Source organism: Salminus brasiliensis, chromosome 8 (genome assembly GCF_030463535.1).
Source record: "Salminus brasiliensis chromosome 8, fSalBra1.hap2, whole genome shotgun sequence".
NCBI classification, from domain to species: domain Eukaryota; kingdom Metazoa; phylum Chordata; class Actinopteri; order Characiformes; family Bryconidae; genus Salminus; species Salminus brasiliensis.
In genome coordinates, this window is record NC_132885.1 from 19,243,381 (window position 1) to 19,256,362 (window position 12,982).

Below are 12,982 nucleotides of genomic sequence, written 5' to 3' on the forward strand. Positions count from 1 at the left end.
CTTCTTTCAGTGCCCCGTCCAATTCAGCAGAACAGCAGAAAAGCTGCAATTTCCTGTAATTGAAGTGGAGGTCTCTTGCTGCTGGCCATCCAGTAAAGACACAGTCCCCTCCAGACTTTCCTCCACTTTGTTCCAAACTGGATCTGCGACACAGCAGCTTATCTGCTGATAGGGCAGTCTGGGGAGTAAAGGCCCAGCATGTCTTCCCAGAAATGACAGACAGATATGAGCCCAAAAACCAGAGATGTTAGGAGCTCTGACAGAACTGTGTGACAGCTTTCCATACCCAGAACGAAGGAACCCTGCAGAAATGCACATTATGGCAACACAAACACAATCTGACCCAAAGCGATTCTTGTTAGTCAATGATTCCAGGCATCACTCATGGTGTTCGGTTTGTCACGTTGGATCTTTGCGTTGAAAAACGTCAAAACTTAGAAGACAAAAACAATTGCACATTAATTATTTATTCTTCAGAGTTGTGCAACACCGTGTTGGCCCTAGATGAGAAGCTTCATGAGAAATGAGAAAACTTCAGACAAAGCATACAATGTTTTGTTTTATATGCTGTATTTTGTGTTTAGTCTTCACTCTGCCTTAATCCTCTCCATTTGAATGCAGGCACAGCAACAAATTATGTTTGACTTTTTTTTCCCCATCTAGAGTGTAAGATCTGAAATTCTTCACAGAGTTAAAAGAGCAAAGTCTTCTCCATGCTGCCTCCCCCATACTTCTGAACAAAGGAGCCGCTAAATTATTTACACTTGGACTGTCATCCCTTGGAGTGAGTTTGCATTCCAAAGGTAGTCCAAAACTGCTGTGTCAACAAAACCAAGCTTGGGAAAGAGCTGCTTACTACGTAGACTACCAGGAAGAGCACAAGAACAAAACAATTAGCATAGGAGTCTTAAAAACAATCTCTTTCAGTCACGAGTCAGACAACTTCCAAGTAAAAATGTAGGTGTTTGCCTAGGGGTCTTTCTGGACCGAATTCTTATCTGTACTGGGGGAAACGAAAAATGCTGACACATCTCTGTTGGGTCTGTACCGTGTTCTGCCAACTGGCCCACATGATGACGTATTGACAGATGCACTTCTTTCTATTGCCTTCCCCGAGGCTGGGAATTCGGTTTGCAGAAGCGCCATGGGAAATAAAAAGGGGGGATGCCCAGGGGCCCAGCGAGATGAGGATGAATGAAGACATTCCTGGATGTCAGCAGCAGCAGCTCTATCTGGTCCAGCGGAGGCACGCAGCTAGCAGCTGGAGCTGCACAAGCTGAGCCCAGTGGCTATCGATTTCCTCTCTGCTCGGTCAAATTATCAAAGGCTGCCGGCAGCAGGCTGCTCTTTACCAACACACAAACAACCAGTAGGAGTCCTCGGGGGGGGACAACTCGCAGTGCAGCATAGGGACACTTGATCGATCAATATGACCTTCTCTTAGGGGCTCGTCTGCGTCCTCTTCTGCACCGTGTCCAGTCCTCAGGCAGGACAAGGGGCCACTCTCCACCTGAGGGAACGCCACATAACTGTAGTTAGCGAATTGAAACCATTTGGGCTAGCTGCTGGAGTGACTTTGGAAAAGCAGCAGAGTGTCACCGTTTCAATAAGGAGCCCTCGGCTAAGTCAAGGGCTAAAGGGAAATCATCTCCAAAATCCCTCTCCGGCAAGGAGAGACAACTAAACACAGGTGTGTGTAACACATAGGTCTCAGTTGGCAAATTGACTTTTGCCATTTCCATTCCTCTATAAACGGCACGTTCTCTAATTGGATTAGGTCTTTGATAGGAAGTCAAACTTTAGGGGGTAGGAGTGTTTTCCTCTTGCGAGAGCCAAAAATGCACTGACCCTTGAAGTGTCACCCTCATGAGGCCAGTAACGGTACTGCTGTAAAATGAATCATTCCTTCATACTCACTTTCCCAGAATGGCTCTGTATTCGAGGTGACAAATAGGGACTGAGAGAGAGCTGCACAGCTGTGCTGTGTAAAGGCTGGAGGAGAAAAAAGGTGGGGAGAAAAATGAAAAGTGAAGAAAAATGATCATGCCTTATGAACACTTCTACAGACTGAGCCAGGGGGAAAAAAGCCCAGCAACCTGTCTCCATCAATAAAGTTCATGTTGTTCTATGCAGCCTTAATGACATACAGGGTTAATCTTTATCAGGCCTGTGCCCATTTCCTATCAGGCACTGCGTTTGTCAAAATTCTCCATCAAAGGGTCTAGTGTTTGTTGAACCTTATCTTTGAAACGGAGACATAATAGTGACAAAGCCATCCTGTCCAAAAACGGAATTACATCATCTTTATTCACCAGGTGCACTTCATGTGCAGGAAATTTGCTCTGTTGTGTTTGGTGCTTAAGTGTAAAGTTGTGTATGCTTCACTGACTATGAAGAGTGCAAAGTTAACCCTGATAGATGGTCGCTATACAGCACTTAGGGCTAGCGGAATGGCTGAGGTGACTGATCGTGTGCTCGACCACAGCAGGCCAACATGGTACAGCCGCCTACGACAATGGCAAGAAGGAACAGGCGATGGCAAAGGATAGTGGCCGAGCAAGGAAACGAATGAAAGCAGTCTTGAGCAGCCACAGACACAGGAACAATACTGTGGTCACCATTGCCATTAGCAGCCACTAATGGCCTCCAAATGTCCGTGCGCTGATGTCATGGAGAGAGTGGGGGGAGAAAAGAGGCTCATGGGAAATTGAAATTAATGAGTGTAATCAGTGGCAAACAGCGAAGGAGGCAAGGGCAATTAATATAAACAGGCTACCAGTGGGCTGCAGATCAGTATTAAGATGCAGAGTGGCCACAGAGCACAGCAGATGTCCTGGAGGAGCAAGAGGATGGCAGCACCGACAGCAGGCCAAAACCAACCTGACAGGCTGCTGGCACTCGCCGATAACGTGATCATTTCCCCATCAGCAGCCATGTCGGAGCCTCATTAGCATCCTTCGCGAGCTTCATGTTCACACACTAATCGACCCAAGAGGAAACACACCTGTTCATGTTATGGAATAGTGTACAGAAATAAAGTCAACTGATCCAACATTTTCTCTCCAGATGTCGATTCGGATTTCCTAACCCGGGTATGGGCCGATACTGAGCGCGGAGCTGTGATGCTCCATAGTACCTTAAACAAATATACAGCAAAGGCTAGCTAATGTCTCCTAGCCTAGCCAACGATCCCTTTAGATTTACGCAGTAATCCACAGAAATAATACACAACCCACTGCGCAAATCAGTTGGATACATTTCTAGTGTATTATAATTATAATATGACCGATGTTATATATAATAACCCATATTATAATTATAATACACTAGAAATTAGACAATGTTAGACAATGATGTCTGTTGTTTGGTTTTTCTTGTTTGGTAGTATCTCAAGCACATGTGCTAAAAATGCTTAGCATCACAAAGTAAAATTTAGAAGTATTAGGATAACCATATTTGTTAATAGTCTAAATGTGAACGTGGGTCAATAAATAAATAAATAAATAAACAAACAAAAAAGACTTTAGCAATCATGCTAGCTAACTTGTTCAGCCACTGGACATTAACACAGTAGCCTAACTGTTTGTGGAGAATTACTGTTGACAAAACACACCTAGCTACCCATTCAGGTGAGCTAGCTATCTAGCTAGCTACATTAATGCTATCTAATAGCCCTGTAGGTGGAGTGCCTGAGGGGGTGAGGAGGATCACACAGACGTCCATCAAAAAATAGAAACGCTAACCCCGTCCGAGTAAACTGACCTTTACACTGAATGGTTTAACTGCAAATGGAAGTGCTGTACAGTCCAGTTTACACCTCACTACTAGCTAATTTATCAAGCTAGCGCTAGCTAACTCTCAGCAGCCAAATGAAGCTAAGCAGTGGACAGAGCTCCAGTAATCCAGATGAAGGGTATCTTACTCTAGAGACAGAGCATTACAGGCGCCTTCGGCGTAGAGAAGCCCAGGCTTTATCATAAGGAAATAAAAACATCCTTCACTGACCAGGACGAGCAGCGTGCTCAGTCTGAAAGGCATGTACCTCGTTGTCTTCACGCAAAACCTCCTATCTCCGTAATGTCAGCTGTACAGGAGGACGGGTTGGGGGAGATTCATTAACTTTCGGTGAAAGTCAGTGTAAAAAGATGTTATGCATTTAAGTCATTTTGGAGCATTTCTATTGATCCATGGCATTTTATCACAATGTAAATAAATAAATAAATAAATAAACAATAATTACTTTAAATGGTCAATTTGATGGTCTATGACTAAGCCTAACAATTAAAATAAAAAACCAAAATTAAAATAATTAAAAACAATTAAAGAGTGCAGATCAGTCCCCTCTGACTGATAATGGCTTGGTTAGCTTTGGGAATGATAGCAATAACAGATCAGTGGGTCAATGTCTTTTTTTAATAAGCTTTATTATTATTGTTATTATTATTGTTATTATTATTTTTATTATTATTATTATTATTATTATTATTGGAACTGGAAAACAGTCTCTACTAGTCTACGTCTATGTGTACAAAAAGTGTCAGTATAAATTAGCCATACTAACTACAGATATGGCAGATTGCCTTGGAAAAAGTTTGAAAAGGGCTGGAGTATTATTTTAACTACAGGAACAGTCTCGCCCACTGAGTCTTGTGAGTTCCTCTGAGCGCTCAGCATTCCTCTGTCTATGTGAAATAATGATGCCTACCTAAGAATAGACCAGAGAAAAGTGACATTTGCCAGCCAGCCTCACAAGTCGAGATCAGTCTGAAGCTAAGTGAAACAATGATTTCAGTTGGTGCACCCCTTTCTAAATATAGGTGCTCATCCAACAGATCCCACAGATGAAGGCAGTGGCATTGCTGTGTTTCAGGAAGGGTCGCCTTCTGAGTGTTAACTTGCAGGATCTGATTTATGCAGCCAGGTTTGAAAGAGAAACTTTCATCAGCTTCTCTCATTAATGAAGAAGAAAGAAAGGCCTTTCAGTGTGACAGCTAATCCAGAAACAACGGCTCCACACACCCCACAGCCTGACCTTTATTAATCCATTTCAAGTCCTCAAGCTTTCTTTTTTTTTTTTTTACATCTCGGTTGCACCAACAGGCAACATCTCAACTCAAACCAATAAATCCAACCTACAGACCATCACACAAATTAGTAGAGAATGAAGGTACAGTATGTTGCCAGTGTTTCAGTTGTTGCCTGCCTTTCTTCTACAGATACACACAGCAAGCAGCTAATAGGGCTGGCTTTTCTTTTACTACACCTCGTCATATTGATAAACAACATTTCATTCAATTAAGAAATCACTGATCAATATGGTGGCTGTCAGAGTTAAGCAGAGCAATTACCTGCCTCTGACGGGTTCATGGACTCGCAAATCAATCTTGAACACAAGTTTCAAGACACGACCAATGCAACAATAAATATTACAAACTTTTATTTTTATTTATCATCATAATAATACTTTCAAAATGAAGTAATGTAATAGTCTGCTGCTTGAGAGCTCAGAATCTGACCAGTTTCCAAACAATTGCTTTAAAAGCTTTTGCCTTGGCCTGGGATCAACAGAGAAATCCATTTAATTAGTAAAGCTACTGCGGCCCCATGTGGACGTTTGGTGAATTGTACATCCTTGCTTATGAAGGCAGTAGAACACAACTTCAACAGTAGCAAATGTAGGTTTTAAAAAACAAGCTACCTAATAAAAGTGTGTGGTTGCTGTGAAAGATAACTACAATACTAAATACATCATATTTTAAAGCAGCTCAGTCCCAGACTGGTCTTGTTTTGGACAGTGGTCCACATTCCCAGACCATGTGTAGGCACTGAGTACTTTGCTGGCTATGACAATCACCAGCAAACACCCTTGTTTGTCTTGTAACTCTTATATGCCTGATAAAAAAAAACAATCTGGGCAGAAATGGGATATTAATAGCAGCAAAGTGTATTCCAGACTCTGCAGGACATTAGGGGACAGTACTGGATGACTGCTTTACACATAGACAGTGTGTTTAAGTAATCCCCACTCTACAAAAAGACAGTGAAAGACAAGCTGTTTGTTTTAAAAAATTATCTTTGGTACTCTCAAATGAAAACCTACAGAACATTTCCCAAATTAGCAGAGCATAGGTGATACTGTGTCACTGATTCTGACCCTGTCTGCAATTTCAAGTGTTTTGATATCATCAGGCTACAATCTTGACATTCCTGACTATGAGCAAACTGTATCGGGAATATAGAGTCATCTGATATGCAGCCTGGGTTTCATAATACTTTAGGCAGAATGTCTGTGGTTTGAACACTGAGGCTGTTTAGTCTACCTATATATTTGATCTGTTATACATCTATATATATATATATATATATATATATATATATATATATATATATATATAATCTGATCACTAGTTCTAGTTGTTAACAAGCTAGTTCTTTAAATTCATCTGTGTGGCCTATACCAGCAGCATAACAGCCCATTAACAGCACAACTGTAGTGATTTGGCACATCAATATGTGTGGCTCTCATGTGTGAATTCAGTTGTTGGGAGGAGGCCATGAATGTGCATATATGCAATTAAGCATTTAAGAATCCATTGATTTCATCAGACAGAGTTTTTTTTATTGCACCCACGTAAGCATCACTGTTCTTTTACAAAGACACTTCATCATTTGGGATTTACTTAGTGTTAAATCATAACTACCAAGCAACTTCTTAAACTCTGTAGTCAAAGCAACACAACCGAATGTGCACGCCAATTAAAACTTTCACTGCAGTCCACCACCCAAAACATCATTCAGAGTTTCTGCTCTCAGGGGGTTAGCATAATCTTTATGAGAAACACACATCCCCATTAAAGAAAACCCAAAGTCACAATGATCCACAGACGCCAGCAAACTGTATTTTTGAACGTGTGCGTCACAACTGGCCAAAACCACTTATTAAAAAGGGGTAGGCCAAGTGCCATAAAGACAGAAGGCAAGCGGCTTGTTATTTTTCTTTCTGTGAGGAGAACAGGAAAAAGATCAATGGCTGCGGTGGCCTCTCTGGCCACAACTATGGCACTCGCAGGCATTAAAGGCCAGCTCAAGAAAAGATATTACAAAATGTCAGCCTTTGAGGCCGGTGCCAAGAATAATTTCCCACATGTCACATTCCCACTAAAACCACTCCCTGCACTCCTCCTACCATCTCCACCAGTACACACTCATCGCAGATTGCAGAGTGGGGAAGGGGGGGGCTGCGTTACATATTTTTTGGCAGGAGGGGAGGAGAACGAGTCTGTGCAATCTCTACTCTACAAAAGGCTGTCAAAGACAATGTGTTTGTTTTTGTCAGGAAAAAAGCTTTGGCACTCTCTTCTGCATATTAAAATAAGGGCTGGGCAGAATGGGATAGTACTGAAGGTGAAACAGCGTGTTCCCAGACAGTCTCTAACGAACTATAAAGCACTGATGAGTAAGACACTGAATAACTGAGTGTCAGGGGACTGTATTGATTCATGCCTGTGCTACAAGACATGAAGAATGTGTAAAAACCACTTCAGTCTGGCCACAAAGACAAAGTTCATCATGAACTACTCATCCATGTTTCAAACGACTGGCAACAATTTCAGTGGTCTAGGATTTAGATCGATAAAACAAGGATAAAGCAAATAACAAGATCATTGTCATGACAAAGAACTTGCATGAGTGAGCAATTCCATGCCTCGTGGTCATTTCTAAATGTTAATAATTCCAATTGGAAGCATATGTCCCTTTTCCTTCATGTGAATGTAATGCCCTAAAGAAACTCAAACTTTACTGGCATTTCAGCAGCAAGTCAGCAGCATATTTTACTTCCAGCTAATCAGGACTGTCGGGAAACACAAGTTACTACTTTTCTGCTTGATGAAACATTTTTTCTTTTTTGGACCAGAAGAGAACAGTTTTTTTAACTATCAAATAGTCATTTCGCACAAAAATCCATTCAAAAAAATTTCCTGTTTTCAGGCCATATTTCTTGCTGGCTAAATGTAGCTAAATACCTCAGTCAGCTGGCTAAACATCAGAGGTGGAAAAGGTATAAATAAATAATACTTATTAAAATATGAGGTCTGTGTCAAAACCTTACTCGTTTAATTAAAAGTAGAATCATGGAGCCAAATATGTACTACAAACCTACAGTACAGTATGGAGACAAATCTACAGTACATTTAAACAGAATGGCAGGAATAAGCACAATTTCCAGTCAACCTTTTTATATTCAATTAAACGTTCAATTACTTTTAATGTTTGATCTTCTCGCATCAACATCATCTTGCACAAAGTATTAAACAAACCAATGCCTGAGACAAGAATCTGGGCTTAAAAGTAATTCAAATCCACCCATGACAAAGAAATACATGCAGAGTACATTACTGTTTATTTACAGTACTGTGTTTATATTACATGCTTGGCCAAATCTATTTATGACAGCTCTTACAGCTCTATTGAGTGAAGTAACAATTTAGCTCAGCTGGCTGTGAGACCTCTGAAAGACCACCGTTTTACAGGCATACACACAAAGGGTTCAAAACGTACTTTAGTTTTGTTGAAATTGAGCTATAAGCATATCACTGCTGTCCAATGCAAAACATGTATCTCCATTTTTGGCTGTTTTTAGTTTTCTCCATGGTCTGAATCCAGTAGCTGCTGAGGCTGAGAATGAGGCTGAGAATGTGTAATTTGCAAATTCAGTGCAGTTCATAAGTTACAATTTTGTAAAAAACAAAACAAAAAAACTTGCACGTACTTGGCAACTAAATTAACAACCCTGTGTTCAGTAGAGGAACCAGACCAGGAAACTAATCCAAAGCTTTAATCCACATGGGAAAAGAAGTTAAGTCAACTATGAGTTCATGAAAATGTCAGACTAGATTTAAATATTAAATGTTGATATTGGTGATTGATTGAGAATTGACTCAATAACCAAATGAAATTACATTTCATATCACTGAAACACCTTAAACACCAAAAACAATCTGTGCTTGGTCTCGTATTTCAATGGTCAGACACAGGGAGTGCGCCAGCTCCTGAAGAACTACTGACTTGCAATGTTTATGTTCTAACCATCCAGCATGTATGCAGATTATCAAGATCATCCGAATGACCTCCTTAAGTCAGCTGTGTGAGGGTAGCCCTGGGTATCTTTTTTTTTCGAAAAAAAAAAAATAAATAAATACATATTTAAGTATTTTCTCTGTATAACCACACTTCAGGAAGGGTTTGTGTCCGGTTTCCCAAAGGCCTCTTGGTGTTAGAATCACTGCAGTTTGTAAAGTGTGTTCTCTAGGGGAGGGTGTTGTAGGACCACATTTTCAGCTCCAGAGGGAGCTGTAGGACCACATTCTGGTAACCACTGCCTGGGCGGATCAACCTGTTCAGACCTCTGGAAGTAGGTGGGAGAAAAAGTTCTTGGGGGAAAATGCTACTTGATACATTTATCACAGATTTAAAAGGGAAACAGCAGAAGCATATCATGCAATGCATTGTGATATCACTGAATTAGGGCAGGATATAATGTACTTAACACATCAACAGTTAAACAGAAGCCAAAATAATGTAGGGGACTGATCCTCAGTAAGCTGAGTAATCGTCATATCTTCTAAATGCCAAAAGCAAACTTCAGATCAAATATATTCAATACTTTTCATAAAAAAGAAAATTAAAAGAATGTACTGTTAAATCTTACGTATTTTCCAAAATTGTTCACAGAATGAACAAAATAGAGTAGAGTGAATGATGCTCCTGAATATGGGTGAATATTCCAGAGTCCAGAATCAAGGCTGACATCCTAATGATGACTGTTAAGAAAAATCTGCCATAAACTCTGAAAAATAGAGTTTTAAGGATGCTACACTGTACACCAACAGTAAAAGAAAAATAACAGCCAGTCCTGTATTTTAAAATAATATGCATAGATCATGCATCCTTTAAAGTGCATGTGAAATGTCCTGTGAAGTGTCTGTGGTCCCAGCATTATGTAGTAAAAAGCTGAAGCATATCATTTGATTCATAAGTCAGCACTGGCAACTGTTCAGCACCAAGCTGTCCCTTTATTTTCAAGTGCACAAACTTCATCTTCCAGCGGTTTCCGTCCAGCGGATCCCGAATTAAACCAAACACTTGCTCAAAAATTCCAAGGCACACATTTTCCCGATGGATGGTTCCAGCAACTGCCACCAAGACCAATCCATGAGGTGTAGATAAGCACTTCAAACCTGAATGCTCTAGGTTAGGGCAGAAAACTAACTTCTCTTCCCACACAAGAGCAGAAAGCCTTCTGCTGACCAGTTCTGCTCCATGGTACTCATCCCGTTGTTGTTCTCCAGTGTAGGAAAGGATGAATAGCCTCACATCCCCCCAGAAGTGCTGGGGTCCCCAGTCTTGAACTGGCTGACCTGCCGTGTGATTCAGGGAGTTTAAAAGTTGGAAAAACCACCTGCAAAACTCCTTGCCCAAAGCAGTAAGGTCTGCCAAGCCATCTGGACCCTCTGAGCAACATGCACTGCTGTCATTCAGTGTGTCCTGAAAGGGGATGACCTACGGGACAAAACACATTTAAGCAACACACATTAAGACTCCTCTAGTAAACAGCACTTAGTCAGGTTCTTTGAGCATTTGTGCACCTACATTATCAGATGACCATAACGCAAGAGCTCTCCAGATCAAGTGAAGCTTCTCAGTGTTCGGTGGAGCTGCAACACCTTCTTTAGCGAGGTACTTAAAAATAATATCACGGTGGACTTTCCTTCTCTTGAGCAGTTCCTCTGCGCTCTGAGAGTAGGCGACAATGGCTTCGATAGCCTCTGTTGACACAAGACAGATACAGTGATTAGCAAAGAAATGTGTTAGACATCCCAAGTCTCATGAAATTTGTGGAAGTCTCCTGTATGTTGACTCAATGCTCCCTGAAGCCTGCAAATTATATACAACATCCCGGAGGTATTTTTTCAGCGTGAGCAACATGAGAAAATAAAACTCACTACCCCAAATAATGACACTGTTTCAGCAGGTACTTTGCTATTGACCATGGTGGTTAAATGACTTTTTGCTGGTTCAGACAACACTTTCAGCTTATGTTGATGTAGTAGAAGACTGAAAGGGTTTGGGCTTGAATTTGGGTGGCTTCTGCTTTGTGATAGGAAGCCAGTCTCCCATCTGACATGTGGAGCCAGGAATGACAGAAGCCAGGGTTAAAAGAGAGGTGATGGGGTGATGGAGGGTTGTGCAGACTTATCGTAAACATGTGAACAAGATAGAGATGATATTTATAAAATGGTAGATTAGGCATGTTGCTCCTCCCAAAATTGTGTCATTTCATAACTCATCTAAAAGACATGTTGAGGTAAATTGAACAGGTGTCATTGTTTTATTAGTATAACTAATGTAATTTAAACTACCTGGTTAGCTGCTCTATGATGAAGACGTACTCCCTGTAGACTTGCTCAAAACTGAATAATAATATAAAATTGAAAAAAAAAAAATATAATATGCATATACCCAACTTGCTTTACACACACACACACGTACATATACATACATATATGTAAAGCAAGTTGGGTATATGGACAAGTGGTACATATGCATTATTGCATTGGGGTGCTTCTTGTTTAAATATTGCTTCACCTTAAATTAAGATTGGACATTTGAGAAATCATGTGATTGTAATCATCTGCCATCTCAGCTTGTAATCCATAGGTTTATTGACTATTGTTTTGAGGGAAACACTAAATGAAGTTTAGACGACCCACATTAGGGTAATTCACCCTACATGGGAAAAGTGGTAGGCGGGGGGGCTAGGGGCTGGTGGTGCTAACAACCTCCCTGAAATAAGTTTGTTGCAGGGTTGATGTCTGGAATATTTATAAGAAACATGTTCCTCATTTCGCACACTTATTTGATAGACTAAGTATCTATCTACTCAATTGTTCAGTTAGAAACTTGACCCGCCTCACCGCTCGGACTCTCCACACTGATCAGCCGGTTGGTCACGGTGTCCTTTAGTGCCAATAAGTCCTCAACTGGCAGCAGTTCCAGCAGTCTTCTGCAGCCGTTTTTCTCTTTCTCCGACATCACTGACATCTTTTACAATAAGTTTACAACCAGCATCGAAACTAATGTCCAAACTGTGTCTTCAGCAGAAGAAATGAAACGGTGTTTCATCGGCGTTGTCCAGGCTGGCGCCCCCTGCGTTAAGGCGGATACAGCACCGACTCTTCACAATAAAAGCCCTGCTGTCGTAACCTGAAATAAACGAAAAAAATATTATATTATATTAACTAACTATATATAATCTGAATGGTTCCAGGGAATAGCTCTACCTATACCCTGTTTGCCTTGTACTTGTTTAAAAGTAGATTCTCAATAAAAGTTTACTGTGGGAAAGCGGGTCTTTAAAATAATACTTCTGCCCCTCCTTTACCAAGAAACCAAAGATTTCCAAGATTTTACTTTCGATTTCCAGGAAACATTCCCTGGATTAATAAGACCTGTGGAAAGGTCATGTGGTGATGCTTGCCACTATCACACATGCGCACACAGCATTGGCTAGGTTTTACGCCGCTGATCTGTACCTGTGTCACGCAGTACGGATTTGGACACGCGCTTTTTTGCCGAGGCAGATTTAAATGAAATAAATGAAATATTGGATCACTACTGACTTCTACCGGCACTTCACTCTTCACAAGCAAAAAATAAAGTAATTAAAAATGGGCTGTAAAGCAGTAACTTTACATGAGACGTACCGTTCAATGGAAGTCAATGTAAACAGATTTGATCATTTTTGTTACTTTATGTTATCACATTTCTATTCCCCTTCTACTCTGAACTGTCCAGAATGGCAGGGTCCAGATATATTAATCACATTACATCATAGCAGCTAGCCTACACCTGAGATGCATTCACGTGCTTGTTTTTCTGTACTGTGACTTCAGTCTGAGCGCTCTCTGGGGCGTTTACGCAT

General features: G+C 40.9%; 1 protein-coding gene across 1 annotated transcript; it reads right to left on the reverse strand.

Moving 5' to 3' along the window:
* Positions 1–8,093: 8,093 nt before the first annotated feature.
* c8h3orf38 (chromosome 8 C3orf38 homolog) lies at positions 8,094–12,218 on the reverse strand. Its single transcript, XM_072685146.1, has 3 exons — positions 11,976–12,218; positions 10,651–10,826; positions 8,094–10,560 (listed from the first exon to the last, which is right to left on the reverse strand). Exons 1-3 carry the CDS (start codon positions 12,100–12,102, stop codon positions 9,997–9,999), a joined length of 867 nt encoding a protein of 288 aa, XP_072541247.1. The 5' UTR covers positions 12,103–12,218; the 3' UTR covers positions 8,094–9,996.
* Positions 12,219–12,982: the final 764 nt, after the last annotated feature.

Bases quoted from the DNA above. Each gene is read 5' to 3' on its own strand.
- c8h3orf38 (XM_072685146.1), bottom strand. From the start codon at position 12,102: ATGTCAGTGATGTCGGAGAAAGAGAAAAACGGCTGCAGAAGACTGCTG. The intron at 10,827-11,975 runs GTGAGGCGGGTC...TTGTGTCAACAG, and splicing joins CAGTGTGGAGAGTCCGAGCG to AGGCTATCGAAGCCATTGTC. The intron at 10,561-10,650 runs GTAGGTGCACAA...TTTGTCCCGTAG, and splicing joins CGTTATGGTCATCTGATAAT to GTCATCCCCTTTCAGGACAC.